This window comes from Protopterus annectens, chromosome 12.part0 (genome assembly GCF_019279795.1).
Source record: "Protopterus annectens isolate FY-2018-M chromosome 12.part0, PAN1.0, whole genome shotgun sequence".
NCBI lineage: Eukaryota > Metazoa > Chordata > Ceratodontiformes > Protopteridae > Protopterus > Protopterus annectens.
Window position 1 is genome coordinate 255,110,578 of NC_056746.1, and position 16,855 is coordinate 255,127,432.

A 16,855-nucleotide genomic window follows, 5' to 3' on the forward strand; every position below is an offset into this window, starting at 1 on the left:
GTCAAATTGTGTGGCGGCAAATTCAAAAGTTACACCTTGCTGGCCACTTTGGCACCGACATACACTTTGCCTTATTGTGTAAGCAAATCCCAGTTCTTCTATTTTTAAACCCTACAGACATAGTATCCACTTTTAATGAGAGGCAGATATTCCACAGTTAGAGAAATCTTTGTGCGATTTGTTTTTAGTGATGACTACATTTTAGGGAAGCCTCAGCATTATGGTATTCGCAATGCATCATCTGAAGGAAATCCTCCTCTATTCGAAGTACAGTTTTGGAACCAGTACGATTTCTGTCTTTTAGGATACCCTAAGAGCCAAAATAGTGTAGAAGAGGTTTGGCACAGATGTCTGTGAAGTTTGCTAGGGAAGAAGCAGTTGTATCTCAGTGACATTCTGCATGCAATACAATTAGAGAAGAACCACATAGAAGATATAAAGCGCAGAGTTGTAAGTTGCCTTCCCACCTCTCCTAAAAGACACTGGTTGATTGACAGGGAGACTAACTTTATGAGGCTACTTTCTAAAAGGATGACTTTACTGCAAGAGGATTTTTACAATTAATTGCTCAGCACTGCTCATTTTGAAGGTGAAATGCAGTTATGTTATGTTATTCCTTTTTGTCTAACAGTGGTCACTGTATTGTGAAGTATTATGTGAATTTGTGGACAAGTGGGTACAGTAGCATGATACATGCACATGTAGACTTATTTTTGGCATTTATCCTTATGCAGAATAATTTCTAGAGCAAAGCATTGCATGTATATACTTCAGGTAATCAATCATGTGGTGCATAATTTACGGTGCTTTAGTAACGCATGTCAAAAAAAAAAAAAGCGCATCTAATCCAATTCCTGTCAAACACAGTTTACATTCAACCTTAACATCGAATGGAATGATTCAGACATCTGTTTCAGGATTCTGAGTGTGGGTTTTTATGTTTTTCAAAAGAAAAAAAGTCAAAACACAACACAAAACTGTTGCAAAGTCACAAAAAGCAATGGAGGAACCAGAAAAAACTCAGTTGTACTTTCATACCTTGCTCAAATGTACTTTCATACCTTGCTCAAATGTGCCTTCGTACCTCGTATAATAATGAGCCAAAATCCACTGAATAAAGAAAGGACAAGACTTTATTCACATCACAGAGTAGAAAGCTGGTAAGTGCTTTCATCCTGAACCACAGAACTTCATCAGACAAATACATACAGTTAATTACATCTTATATAGCATAATTCATTAATCACATGTACATATTCAGCTAATCACATGTACATATTTAAAATATTTAAAATAATCCAAGCTACGCCCCCTTAAAGAAATACCTATAGTAAAGTGCAAATTCTTGTAAAATCCTAGGTGAATAAGGTGATGTGAATAAAGTCTTGTCCTTTCTTTATTCAGTGGATTTTGGCTCGTTATTGTATGAGGTACGAAGGTACATTTGAGCAAGGTACAAAAGTAAATTTGAGCAAGGTACGAAAGTACAACTGCGTTTTTCTGGTTCCTCCGTTGCTTTTTGTGATTTTTATGTTTTTCAGTCTTATGACTCGTATTTAAAAGCAAGAATTCAGTTGATTTTCGTAATAATGATAGTAAATATATATATATATATATATATATATATATATATATATATATATATATATATATATATATATATATAAAATATGTATGTATACTATCCATTGCATTTGTCAGGCAATGGTTCAGTTGGCATCTGTTTAGCTGACAGAATTTGGCTGACTAACCAGATAGCCGTCAGGTGTTGATAAGTACAAAATGAAACAATCTCAGGGTGGGGGAATAAGACCTTTCACAAATAATTGTGCAAACTCAGATTTAGTATACATAATTAGCAGTGGGGTGTGTCTGGTGAAATGAGGCTTGCCCCCCACCCCCCTCAAAGAATTAGTTTCATTTTTCTGAGGATTTTATTTTGCATGTGCCAAGGTTGGTGCTCGATGCATGCACAGTAGTATGTCTATGTATAATTAAGATGATTTTATGTCGACATGTAGGTTGTTTGATATGTTTGAATACAGCCAGGTATATATTTACATAAACAATACCTTAAGTATCCATGAAGTGGTAAGGGACCTGGGATCACAAGTTGACTGCTACCTTAACTTCAACCACTATGTGTCTACTGTAGTAAGGAAAGCTTTCTATGTAGCATACTTGATTAGTAAAGGCATCACCTCAAGAGAAAAAGAAGTTATACCCCCCCTATACGCAGCATTTATCCAACTCATAATTGAGTATACCACCCCATTTGGCATTTACCATAGTAAGTACCTGCAGCATTTAGAGAGACCTCAGAGTTTTCTAACAAAGAAGATCAAGGGGCTCCAGCATATGCCTTACACAGACCAACTAAAGTCCCTGTCACTCTACTCTGTATTGTATAGACTTCTTAGGGCAGACTTATGCCTGGCCTTACAGAGCAATCCAAGACCCAAACCTAATGAATTTGCTGCCTAGCCACAAATCAAACAGGACTAGGGCTCCCCATTTCAGAGTCTTAAATATGGCCTCTGACTTAAATAGGACATGTTGGAGGGACAGATTTATCTCCCAGCAACTGCCGCATCTTTGGAACAGGCTACCAATTCATGTGAAACAGAGCACCCCTATAACACTGTTCAAGAGGAACCTGGATGATTGGGTGGGGACACCATTAATTCTTTCTGGGGAGAGAGCCCACAACCCTCCTGGACATGGGCAATCATCACTAAATGCAGTCTTGGGTATTGACTAGCATTTCTATGGTATTACATTGGGATGAAACGGCTAGGCTTGAAATGACCTCCAGGCCGATAGCCTAGTAATCTCCTTTGATCCTACATATATATAATTAAATATTTACTTTGTGGAATTGGGAAAATATACATATATATATATGTATGTGTGTATGCATCCACATTTGTTTAAATTCTTCTGAGCCAAAGCCCGTTAATGGGGGAGAACTATGGAAAAAGCTTCTGAAACCCAGGGTATAATTAGTAATGTTATAATGAGGTTTTAGAATATTAAAACTAAAAAAAAATCATGCATATCAGTATTTATCAGTAAAAGTGGCATATTTTGTCACTGGAAATACGTCAGCATGAAAAAAGTCCAATACTGGCAAGAGCAAAGTTTTCCATTCAACTTCAGAGAAGACTTGCTTATAACCCTTTATACCTAGAATCTTAGTCTAAGAACAGTCTATAGCTAATTACCTGAATATAAGTTCAAGAAAATTTTACTGAAAAATGTCAAACTGTATTTAAGATATTCCCACAAATATGTATGTACCAAATGTTGGCCAGCATAAAACTTACAGTGTAATAATCTTTAAAGCTCCATAGTTTTGCTTTATGTAAGATCATTTGGCATGCATTCAAAAGTCTAACCTACCTTTATATCAAAAGTAAAACAAACAAAATATCAACAAAATTAACATTTATTGATATTTGAAGTACATTAGACCTGCAATATACACACAAGTAAAATCATGCACATAATATGAAGATGGAGATGTCTGCATGCCTTTATGTTGACAATCACAAACCTAAGTGCAGTTTTGTCCACCAAGGATTTCCTCACACTATTAAAAGGATTAAAAGTATGTTGCTTCTAAGTATGTTTCATGCATAAATAAACCATTGACATTATAAAGATTAACTAATTAATGCTTGACCTTCCTACTCTTAAGAATTGGTATTATACTAATTAACTAATTCATGCCTATAAAATAATAACCATTCAGTCTCACTAACCATCATATCCCATTCTTTCCAAAATGTTATTATCATTTCCTCCTCAAACATCAAGAATCACATTCAAAACACAGAAAACAAACCTTGGTACATGAAAATGCACACTATATTTATGCAGGGAATTTCACTGATGCATTTTTTGTCATTTGTATAGCTTGATAAATCTTGCCATGCAGCTTACAGTTTTGCATACATTGAAGCAGTTATAGTGCTGACATGATGCACTCAAATGCCATTTTTAGTTAAGCATTCATTGGCTTGCTTAGATTTAAAAACATTTTGTGACAGGATAAATATATTCAGATTTACATGCTATAAATATGTACAAATACAAAATGCATCTTGTGACAGGATATATTCACATTTACATGCTATACATGTGTACAAAGTACATCTATAACAAATTAAAAGATCTCTTCTTGCTGAATAACTCTTTGTTAATGACAACTCTTTGAAAAATATCATAACCACTTTCTACTTCTATAATTAAAGAAGAGTTTTTTTTCCACTGGTAATATGAAAGAAAGCAACATTTGAAAACAAAATTCTGCAGTTATTCTCAGCCGTTTTTTTTTTTTTCTGGCAAGCAAGAGTTTTGACTAAAGTTGAAAACATTCCTGTATTCTTCTCTAATTAGCCTGTCTCCACTTCAACTAATAAGCTATATTATGGCATATTGCAGTTGCAATCACCTTTAACTTCAAAGGCAATGTTAATTTAAAAAGTGTCATTATGACCTCTTTTTCTGAACTTAGCACATAAGTTGACCTTCCTTTCAAATATTGACTCTTCTGTCATGAACCTAGAGGACTTTACTGTCTGGAATTATGCTACATGTTTTTTTATAAAACTCGGAGGCATACTATCAGCAATTTTAAAATGATCACTTTGTACTGCTTTCTTTTGCAGTACAGTTTATAAGGTGCACTTTAACTCATTTTGCAAAGGGTTATGTCTAAAAAGTGTACCATTATTTCATCCATTTTAATGGCTAGCTCTAAAAGGAGCAGGTACTATTAATAAATACATTAAGTGCATCCAACTTACCATAAGTACAAACATAAGATAAGAAAAAACATATAATCCTCAATAAAATTTAGGTAACAGTTAATATGATGAATTGTGCATAGATTTATATATTCATAGATATTCCAAGGTCACTGAGTCTTATGACCATTCAGGCCTTGCCAGATGATCCCTCTTGCCATGCCTTCTTTCTGCAGGAGGGACACAACCAGTCAACTCTTGAGTACATTTTTGGATACCCATCCAATCGTGCAGGTTATATTAAAGGAAAATATTGAGTCACACTGTGTAACATGCAGGGGCAGTTTATTTCAGAGGATTGTAATGCATAGGGTTATAAACTTGTCTCTTCACTATGTTTTGTTTATCTGTTTGTAATGCATAGGGTTATAAACTTGTCTCTTCACTATGTTTTGTTTATCTATTAGTGAAGATTTAGATACCTACTTCCGGTATTGGTAGAGATATTGGATTGGAAGATATACAAGAGGTCCAGGACAATTGGCAGGTTTGTAATGCATAGGGTTATAAACTTGTCTCTTCACTATGTTTTGTTTATCTGTTTGTAATGCATAGGGTTATACACTTGTCTCTTCACTATGTTTTGTTTATCTGTTAGTGAAGATTTAGATACCTACTTCTGGTATTGGTAGAGATATTGGATTGGAAGATATACAAGAGGTCAAGGACAATTGGCTATCTAGTTGCATGTTAAATTAAACAAAAATCTATACTCAAAAATCTGTAATACACCGAATAAAGGAATAAAGCTTCCATTTTGAGGTTTTTCTAATTGTTTGATATATTTAGTGAGTTACATCCCAAAGGGGGCAATGAACTCAGTAACTAGCCTGATCAATGTTGAGTATAAAGCAGTGATTACCTCTTTAGGCCTTGACGATATTTCTTTGGCATGTTCAGTGTTATGAGTTATAAATAAAATTGTCTTCCCCAATGGCCATAAAACAGTGGGCATAACTGGGGGCCATGGAAATCCTGTGGCTGTTCCACACAGTTAATGGCATATTTGACTATAAAATGCAGAAACACTATAATAATTATTAAATGTAACAAGAGTACAAATATTATTTATTTTGATTTCAGTAAAATCATCATATGCACTTATGACAGCATAAACAGCATTTGTGCCACTGTCATTCAGCATGTGTTTACAGAGGGCATCTTCATCCAAGATAACAATTAGCCACCTACAAATATCTTTATCTAGAATAAACAAAATGTCAGTAACGTCATGTATGAAGGAAGGCACCAGTTTCACATACTTCTTAGTAACATTCCCAACATACATAGACAGAGGTGCTGTCCTAGAAACATAAGTATCAGCACTAGTACAGACAGGAGGAGTCATCTGTTTTTGTCAGACTTTGGAAAACTGAAAATAAATGGTAAAGTAGGATGTTCCACAACTAAATAATTCCTAAACCTGGAGTAATAAAGCCAAATAGTAAAATGATCAAGGTCTGAATTAATATTTCTGTGCATATCAGAAACAAGATGTTTATAAATTAGTTTAAAAGTAGTAGAACCAAAATATTACATATTTTATTGATATAAAATGCCATATCTCTTACAATCAAAGCACCACCCTTGTAGCTATTAGCAGTGGAAATACATTTGTAATTAGCCAGTACATCCAACAGTTCACATTCCTCATTTGTTAAGTTAAAAAGCTTATTTTAAGATTTAGACACTAACATGTCTATGAAGTCCTTCCATCTTGTTCTATGAAATGCAGCAGAAGTATGATCTGATATTGGCATATAAGTGCTTGATTTATACAAAATATATTCATTATCATAATCCAAACTATCTGCGCCAAACTAAAGCCTAACCTGAATTTTATATATATATATATATATATATATATATATATATATATATATATATATATATATATATATATATATATTATTTTCACCAGGTTAAAAGGCATTTGATACAGTTGCTTAATATTGTGTATACTGATACTACTTGCTATGATTTTAGGGGTCTATATCAGATTGTCGAATGCTGACAACTTCGAAGCTTCAAACTTCAAACTTGAGAGTTCGAAGTCTAAAAATGTCGAATGTCAAAAAAAAAGAAACACTCAAAACCCAAAACAAAAAAAAAATGCTCTATGCAGGGGGGCAAGCCTGCACCCACCACACACCCCCGCTACTTAAATATACCAACTCCGAGATCGCACTACAGTGCAGTAAAGGGAAATCTTCCCTTTTCGCACTCTATGGCGATCTCCGTTGTACGTTTCGACGATTTTTACACTTCAAACTTTTAAGTTCGAAGTTTAATGCTTCAAACTTGTCAGTATTCGACATTATGATATAGACCCTGATTTTGGTATCAAATTAGTGATTTTTTTTTTTTTTTACTGTAATTAGTTTACTAGCTCTTGCTGGTGGCAGAAGAAGCTGTCCAGGCTGGTTGTTTTGTGCTGAAATTTAAATACTCCATAGCAAATCGACCTAAACATTATTCTAAAACTGAACTCCAAGCAGTTATAGATACCTCTGCCCTCAAGAGTCATTCCTGTCAGTATTATGGACCTGCACTTCCCCACAACCTCTCTAGCCAGCCTGAGATGTGTATCTTGAGACAGTGTAAGAATTGTCTCATGATATCTGACAATCATCTATTACTCAAACAGAATAATACAATGTGTAAGACATGCATATATAATATCCTTGGAGCCAAAAATCTCACACACACAGTAAACTCAGATACTAATGTCATCAGCAGTATACCAGACATCACACCTCTTCAAGGCCATCACAGTATACATAATCCATAATTTGCTGTGGTTCAAAGATTAACTTGCCTAAACCTCAAAGATCTCCAAAACACAGCACAGGCACAAAGCATGCTCAGCAAATTAAGCCTACTTCTTCACATAGCACAGAGTCCCAAAGTCACAGAAGCTAAGCCCATAAGGCAGGCTTCAACTCAACCAGATATTATTGTTATTGGTGCCTCAATTGTAAGATATACAGATGTGCCTCTTATCAGACTGAGCAAGGAAAGAGTGACAATTAGATGCTTGTCTGCTGCCAGGGTCTGTCAGATCTCACATGCATCCAAGTCATTGAACAAGAAATACCAGTATGACTCTGTTATAGTTCATGCCATTGTCAATGAATTGAGGTGTACCTTCCTGGACTATATGAAGAGAGAAGTTATGGAGCTCTTGGACTATGTGTACAAGACAGGTATGAACCTAGCATTGAGCAGAATTCTACCTTCTCCAAAGTTGATTCCACAATGTGAAAAAAATAATTGACTTCATTCATTGACTTAGTTTTGGGTGTCATTCAAAGGGAGTCCACAATTTGACAGCTTGGGAGGATATGATGGACAGACCATACTGCTTCACCAGGGGTGAGCTGTCTCTGTCTCTTCTAGGCTTTTAGTTATTGTCAAAGACATTTTCCTCCCCCATAGTGCCTTTTATAGGCAATGCAAACCTGATAAACCTAGCAGCATGACAAAACAAGCAAAGGAAAACACAAAGCTGTTACTGATCAATCCTGGGAGCCTAAATAAGAAACTCCACTCCCTACAAGCCCTTCTCACCCTGGAGGACATTGATGTCTGTGTAGTGACTGAGACATCATTTAAATAACGGAGAGCACTCAGGCTGTGCAAGGCTATAATGCCTTTCACATGTTTAGACCCTATACTGAGCAGGAGGGAAAAAAGATGGAGGTGTCTCAATCTGCATCCCGAAGAGACTCACATTGAGGCTGGTAAAGCAGCAATGCACTAGAGTTTTTTCATGTCCCATACTATATATTAGCTAGCTATAGAACTCCCTCTATAACTAAAGAAAGCGACAGTGCCTAGGATCACTCAGTACTAAACCCAATACCATTTCCTTGGTGATCAAAACTGTCCATCTGTAGAATGAGAATCCTACACCACCACTAGTGCACAAGCACAGAGATTCATGGACTCCCTCAGTTCAGAACCCTAGAATAATTAGAGTACCCACTAGGGGGAATAACATCTTGGATCTTGTCCACACTAATACGGGAGCAACTTGCACCATCCCTTGCACATCTTCTTCACTTATTAGGTCTGTACATAAAGCAGTCTCATTCAAAATAAAACTGAAACCAGAGATCCCTTCCACTCGAGGTACCTTTAGAAATTCTTTAATTCTACCTATTCCTAAGTGATACATTGGAAATCTTCAAATCCCCATCTAACCCAGTTAACTCCACTGAATATACAGAAATGTACACCACCACACTATGCCAGCATACAGAAATGTGCACCACCACACTATGCCAGCATGTGAACATCTCCATAGTTGCAGCTGTATCCCCTTAGGAATAAGTGCAAGGCAAACCTCAGAAACAGTCTTACATGGTAGGACCATAATGTCAACAAGCTTTGTAATAAAAGAAAAAAATGACAAAAAGAAAGAAGAGTAGTACCCAGAATGTTCGAACCATTGTAACTGAAATAAACAAGCACTATGTCTCCACAGTGGTAAGAAGGACATTCGGTATAGCTCATCTCATAAGTAAGGGCAATGCCTCCAGAAAAAAAGTTATAACCTCCCTATACTCTTCCCTCAACAGGCCAATAATTGAATGCAATGCCCCTTTTGGTATGTACCTTTCCAAGCACCTGCAGCATTTGGAGAGACCACAAAGTTTCCTCACAAGGAAAATTCTAGGTCTTCATCATCTGTCTTATGCGGATCATCTGAAATCACTGTCACTTTATTCTTTTCATATAGACTACTCAGAGGTGACCTCTGCCTTGCATACAAGGCAATCTCTGACTCTGCTGTATTGTAAATGCTGCATCTCTGTAAGTCCAATGGTACATGGTTAACTCACTTTAAAGCCCTTAACCTGATATGTGATATTAATAAAACCTGCTTGCGGGACAGATTTGTCTCCCAGAGGTTACCACACCTTTGAACAGACTCCCACTTCATGTCAAACAGAGCACCTCATTTGCCCTCTTCAAACACGATCTGGACGATTGGATGGGTAACTGTAAATTCACCCCAGAGGTTCCACCTGTGTCCCTCTTGGTCAGGGGCAATAGGTGCTGATCATGGCAATAAGGGTAGAACTCGGCTAGGCTTGTCAGGGCTCTAGTGCCATTAGCCTAGTAACTATGATCTTATGAATTCAACAGCTTAATAAAATCCACCAAATCAAAGTTTCAAGCTAAAATAGCTACCCAAGCGAAAGACAATCACAAGACATTTTTTTAGTTTACATTTGTAATCTGAAAAGTACAATGCAGTAATGCACTGAGCTGATTACGAATAATGTTACCTACACTGAGGCTGAAGATTTAGAGACCCTACTAGTCAATACATTTAGCTATAACTTTACCCTTCTCTCCCCTTTCTGTGTCCTTCAAGCTATACATGAATCTGGACCATCTCCAGCTTTCACAGAAGACCAAGTCTAAAAGTGCTAACAAAAGTTAAAAATACTGCATTGATGGGTACTGACAATATCCCTGGTTACATCTTTAATATCATGAAGCATGATTTAGCCACACTCCTAACAACACTGTTCAAGTTCAACCTCTGTACATGTTTTGTACCAAGCAAATGAAGAACAGCTACAGTCATTCCCTTGCATAAGGAAGGCCCTTTCACAGACTCAGGCAATTACAGACCTGTAAGTCTGACCAGCCTCATATGCAAAGTCATAGAAAGAGATATTACGTAATTAATCAATCAGGACAGAGGGAACCTACAAACACTGGACTTGTCTCTATTTGGATTCTTCAAGGGCGGGCCATGCATACTCAACCTGGTGGATTTTTTTGAAAAGGTCACCAAAGCAATAGATGAATGCAAAATGGTACATGCCACATACCCCTACCAGGCCAAAGCTTATGACAAAATTCCCCACTCAGACATAGAAAAGCTAAATAAACTGGGAATAAACCCTGTGTCACCCACTGGATTACAAGCTGGCTCACAGATGGGATGCAGATAAAGCAAAAAAAAAATGCATTATTGTATCTTTTGGGACATCATCTACCCCATGGAACTACCATATACAATATGCCCTAAGAGTTGATCTAGTTATTTGGGATTTGGGGACATAGGTAGACAGAGACCTAACTTTTGACCAACATGTGTCCATTGTTGTAAGAAAGTCCTTCTATTTCATACAACTTATTAACAAAGGGATTGTGTTTAGAAATAGCTATGTCATTGTCCCTCTTTACTCAGACCTCATTAGACCAGTCATTGAGTCTAATGTCCCCTTTGGCAATTATCTGTTCAGACACATGCAGCAACTGGAATGGCCACAGAAATGCTGTACTTAAGGAATTTGTGTCTTTCGGCTTTTCCCGGTTAGGGGTCGCCACAGTGGAACTCCGGTCCGCTAATGATTGGCAGTTGATTTTTATGTACCGGCTTGCCAGGCCTGACGCACATCCTTCAGCGAAGGTACGCCCATTCACGCATGTCTCCATGCAGAAGACTCAAAGCCCTGCCACTTTACTCAGTATCCTACAGACTGCTAAGAGGCACCTATATCTGGTATACAAGGCATCCTCCAACCCATTACTGATATATTTCCTGCACATCAGCAAGTCAAAGGGCATCAGAAATACTCAGTCTAGGGATCTAAACCTCTTCTGCAACATCAACAGAATGGCTGGAGGGACAGGTATATCTTGCACATGATGCCTCAGCTATAGAGCAGACTCCCCATCTACATAAAACAAAGTTCATCCCTGTCCATATTCAAGTGCAACTTAGATCTATGGATGGGAAACAGAAAATATACCTCAATACTGCCCCTTGTGCCACTAATGGACAGAGGCAGCTCCTAAATGCTTTATCCTGTGCATGGATCCCAGATTATCTATGTTATTTTCCCAGTTATTTGCTTTAGGGGTAATATATAATTATCAACCATGGGATGGGTAAGGGCAATCTATAACCAAATGGGATTGGTTATTTTGAGCACAAAAAGGGAAATTAGGTAGGCTTAAAATAGCCTGCGAGGGCAGCTACCCTAGGTAATTACCTATGATCTTATGCATACACACACACACACACACACACACACACACACACACACACATATGGGTCTACTTCATATGATCGAAATTTCATTTCACTGAAATTCATTTGACTGAGACCATATAACCTAAAGTTCATAATACTGAAAACTCACTTGACTGAAACTCATAACACTGACACTTTACAATGCTAAATTTCAACATAGTAGTGGTATTGTGTATAAGGTACGTAAAAGGTATATTGCCTTTTCCCCACTGTAGTGCTATCCTGGAGTTAGTATATATAGTTGGGGGTGTGTGGTATTTTAAATATTTTGAACCATAGACATGGATACTTACAAGCCCAATAAATTACTCTTTTCAGAACATAATATATACCCCCACACCCCCCATAACTATATATTCTAACTCCAGGATCGCACTACAGTGGGGAAAAGGGTATATGCCTTTTACTTACCTTATACACACTGCCACTACTATGTTAAAACTTAGCATTGTAAGGTGTCAGTGTTATGAGTTTCAGTCAAGTGAGTTTTCAGTATTATCAACTTTAGGTTATATAGTCTCAGTCAAATGAAATTTCGGTAGACCCATATATATATATATATATATATATATATATATATATATATATATATATATATATATATATATATAAGCAACTTCAAATTGGTCACTACCTTTCTCATGCCAATATGTACAATAGGCAAAATAATCTTTTTTTTTCAGCAGACAGTTTTCAATATCAATCACTACCCTCAGATATAGACAAACTTGTAAGTGATGTAGGTACAGACATGTAGAAAAATGGCTTCAATGAGGAAGTGAATAAGGTGGTAACAGGGCTGCGGTGGTGCAGCGGTTAGCATTGTCGCCTCATAGCAAGAGGTTCTCCCATTCGATCCTCGGCTGGAGCACCTTCTTTGTGGAGTCTGCATGTCCTTCCCGCGGTCGATTGATGTTTAAATACATGCAGGTATGTGCGTGCATAAATGGGTAGTGTACCTTCTTTGAAGGATGGGTGTTGGGCTGGCAACTTGGCACCATAAAAATCCACTACCATTCATTAGCGGACCTGAGTTCCATTGTGGCGACCTCTAACTGGGAAAAGCCAAAAGACATTAGTAGTCCTTACACTATCCCATTGCATGCCTAACCCATGGGACCTTTGGAGGTCATGTGCAGGAGAGTCTACAAGCTAAACAGAAAATCATCCTATGATTGCCTGGTTGATGGCATACTGCAGGCTTGTTCTTGTCCCATAAAGGAGAATGGCTGGCACTGTACTGGTTTGATGCTTTGGTGCAAAGGGAAAATGTAGCATAAAATAAGTAAATATCGTGGCATAACTTCTGTTAATGTAAAGAGCTTTTATGTGGGTTTTGACTGGGGCATGAGACTGAAGGCACCATATTAATATAGCCTAATTTCTAAGACTTGGTTTCTAGGCAAATAAATAAACTTTATGTGAGGTTGCAGCTAACTAATAGCTCATCAAGTTATACTGGAAGTGTATTGCAAATGCTGAGCTACCTGTCATAAAAAAAGCATCGTGTTTTTTTTTTTTTGGTGGGCAGGGAGCAGGATCATTATCCCAGTAACCATCAAGTCTAGCTGAGAGCCCTATGGCCTATTCATTCAGCTGGTGTGAAAGTCTGGTATGCCATAAGTGGTCACCTTTATTCTGCTAGGGACTAGAGATTTGTAATTAAGCTCCATTATCCTTTATGTATGCCCAAAGTTCTTAAGAGTTAGCATGAAATAGGCACTTGGGATGTATTCACCTGCAATATGTATTCCTCCAGCACTTCCACATGATTTCTTGTCTCCACTCAGAATTTTATGATGAAGAATATGCTCAAGCACATGCCCTTGTTGTGTACCATCAAAGAAAGATGAGATGGCCGGTAATCATTTGATATTCCAAACTCATTAGTAAGAGTCTTAGAATACCAAGAGTGAATGAGTGAAAACGCAGACTTATACTTAACAATTCTGAGACTGCTGTTTCTCAGATTACTCCCTTTTCTTTGAGGCATGGCAGTCTCAGTGTTGGTATATGTAAGATCAGTAGATGTAGGAGACTAACGTCCCACAGTGGGGAGTCTTGCCCCATGTAAACAAAGGAAAACAATAATGATCAGCATTTGCTGTTCTCCTGTATTTTCAGATTTTTTTAGAATAGGAAACCAAGCTGCTTCACCACATCATTCCTCTATGTTCCCAGCATAAAAAAGGAGCCCAAATCCATGGGTAGCCAGGGCTTTATCTGTTTAGGTCAATGGATCTGGTTACTGGTAGGTTTTTGTGGATGCATGACTGGCTGTACCATAGCATTTGTATAAATTAGCCATCAGAAAAGGTTCTATTTTAAAATTATGTGTATACTGCCACTGTTTGTGAAGTGAATGGTTTTGGACTGTAGATTTAGTACTCTTGATAAATGGTTTCATACATTTTAGCTCGTGTCTGAAAATATTGCTTTTTATTGAGGTCCAGCATTTCTTGGAGTTATCCTTTTCCATTAAGTTCATGTACCAGATCAGCCATACCCTATTAGTATATTACAAAGTCTCTTAGTGGCTCATTTGCTAAGTGACTGTTTCTACTAGTAGTATTCCACCCTCTGACAATGACCAGTCATTAATTTGTTCACCATTAGATGCCTTTGGTGCTGTAATGTATCTCTGTTGGGATGTATTACATAGGCATGTGGCTGTTTAATTGTGCTACTATAAACTGTTATGTAGTCTGTATGTGTGTATATATATATATATATATATATATATATATATATATATATATATATATATATATATATATATATATATATACAGAGATAGAGAGAGAGATAGACAGATAGATAGGTATAGACAGAGACAGATATATGGTTCAGGTCAACTTATGTTATTATTTTAGTTTACCTGCTCATGTTGGCTATGTGTTATAGCCATATGGAGGAACAGTGGGATGCCCAGTAACTGTACAAAAACAGATTCATAGTAATCATCAGGCTTAAGACCTTTCACCATTAAGAAGCTTGAACCTCATTAATTTACCTTCATGCTGTCTAGTTCCCATGTAAGTGTCTAAACTTGGTATGGTAAATTAAACATACCATTCTGCTAACTGAGAGTGGGAGCTACGGGTTACTCCAAAATGCAACCTTCTGACCTATTATGGATTAGAGAAATAATTTGTTTGTTAATTACATTCAACATCATAGACTATAATAATTATTTATTCTTATTTATTCTCAGTATATGTTCCTCTTTCATTGTTCTTAAAATCATCTCAGAAATTCAAAGTATAGACTCTCAGCACAGGATGTTTACAGTTTTTGGGTAACTATTCTTACACCTGACTTACAGTAACTCAAGGTAAAAATAATATTATAGTGTGTTCAGACGTTTGTGGAGAACAGCCATCAAAAATTATTTGCAATACTCTTCATTGTTTCAGTGTCAGAATTCTGGGACTTAAAACTTGTACAATATTCCATTTTCAGGTTATTCATATCTGCAGAGCATCTCTACAATGTTTAACAAAACACTGCACGTACTTTAAATTTGTTAAACATATTCTTTATTTTCAGCTCCATATTACTAACAACACAACTGCACGGGCAATCATTCGTCTTGTGGTGGGCGAGATGAACGAGGTCTCTAGGAGTGTGCTGGGAGACTTGGAAGCTTATGTTTATGAGGAGAACCAGTTAGATCAATTTGGACTGGTCTTTGTTAGTGACAACCATGAACGGTGGCTTTCAGATGACTTCCATCCATACACCCTTCAGAACCCATGGACTAAAGGACGTTTGTGTGTTCGAATAAAAGAATTCACACCTGTGTTACTCCAATATGGACCTGCCACTACTGTATGAACATCCCAGTCTCCCTTTTCAAGTGGACTTGCACTTCACACACACTTCCTTTCTAATGGCATGTTCAATCAGAGTGGACTTTAGGAAGGCTGAATTCTGTCTTATCACCAAAGACCCCAACTGCAAAGAAGAGGGGACTGGAAAAGAAAATAAGAGAGCAAAGCTGAAGGGACATAAACTTTTACCATTATAAATAAAGCAATACATTTGATCCATCCTAATTTTCTCTGGCATTTCGCCTTTTCTTTTGGAATGGACAGAAATGACACTTTATCAAAATTTATTGGTGTGTTTTGTCAGGAATTGCTGAGTGCATCAAATACTTTAATATACACAAGGAATGCAACATGTGTGTCATTATTCTTCCCTGACAGTAACTCCAAGAACTTCCATTTTTTCCTTCAGTAACTTCAGGAGATGAGAGGCAAGTATGGCTATGCAGAAAAAAAGGAGCTAACAATGGACTTGTTGCAGTGTTTTTATACTGACTTGTTAACAATGTTTTTGTACTGTGGAAAATATTCTTTGTGTTTCTACTTAGAATTATTTAGAGACATTACTGCTGTTTGTTTATAGTTGCCTAATTTTATTTGGTCTTTTGTGTCATTTGTTTTGTTTTTAGTTTGTTGTTTGTTTTTAATGGGCTGTATATGATTGTTCCTGAATAGTTTCTATTACAATTACTTGCCAGTTATCAATGAAAAGCTACTGAAGTTTTAATATATTGGGCTCTATTCATGAATACCCATTTCCCTGTTTACTGCATGTTCTGACTGTTATGCATCAGTTTCTATCGCTCATATGACAATCAAGTTGATATGGGTTGAGCCTTTGTGGTCACTGCCTTTTCCAAGTAAATAGAAGATAGTAGTATGTAAAACAAGAGTTTTAGTTTACTTCTGTACCTGTCCAGTTCCAGAACAGATTGTTCCGAACTAAACTGTCAGGATATGGTGGTTACCTGACTATCAGCATTTAAGATGATTAGTGTTGTGGGTACAGGCAATAACATATATAAATAGCAACCTTTCAGTAACTTATCCTTACTTGTAGAAACGCTACAAACAATAGCATTCTGAGTGCACATACCAGTGACTGGTAAAGCTTTAGCACAGCAGTTTGAAACACAATTTACTTGAAGACA

The 16,855-nt window shown here is 36.9% G+C and overlaps 1 protein-coding gene across 1 annotated transcript in view; it reads left to right on the forward strand.

Moving 5' to 3' along the window:
* LOC122816489 (ankyrin repeat and fibronectin type-III domain-containing protein 1-like) overlaps window positions 1-16,220 on the forward strand; it is a 2,048,587-nt gene extending 2,032,367 nt beyond the window's left edge. Inside the window, exon 21 of the mRNA XM_044089320.1 lies at window positions 15,424-16,220. Coding sequence (XP_043945255.1) covers window positions 15,424-15,711 — 288 coding nt within the window. The 3' untranslated portion in view covers window positions 15,712-16,220. The remainder of the gene's footprint in view (window positions 1-15,423) is intronic.
* Window positions 16,221-16,855: the final 635 nt, after the last annotated feature.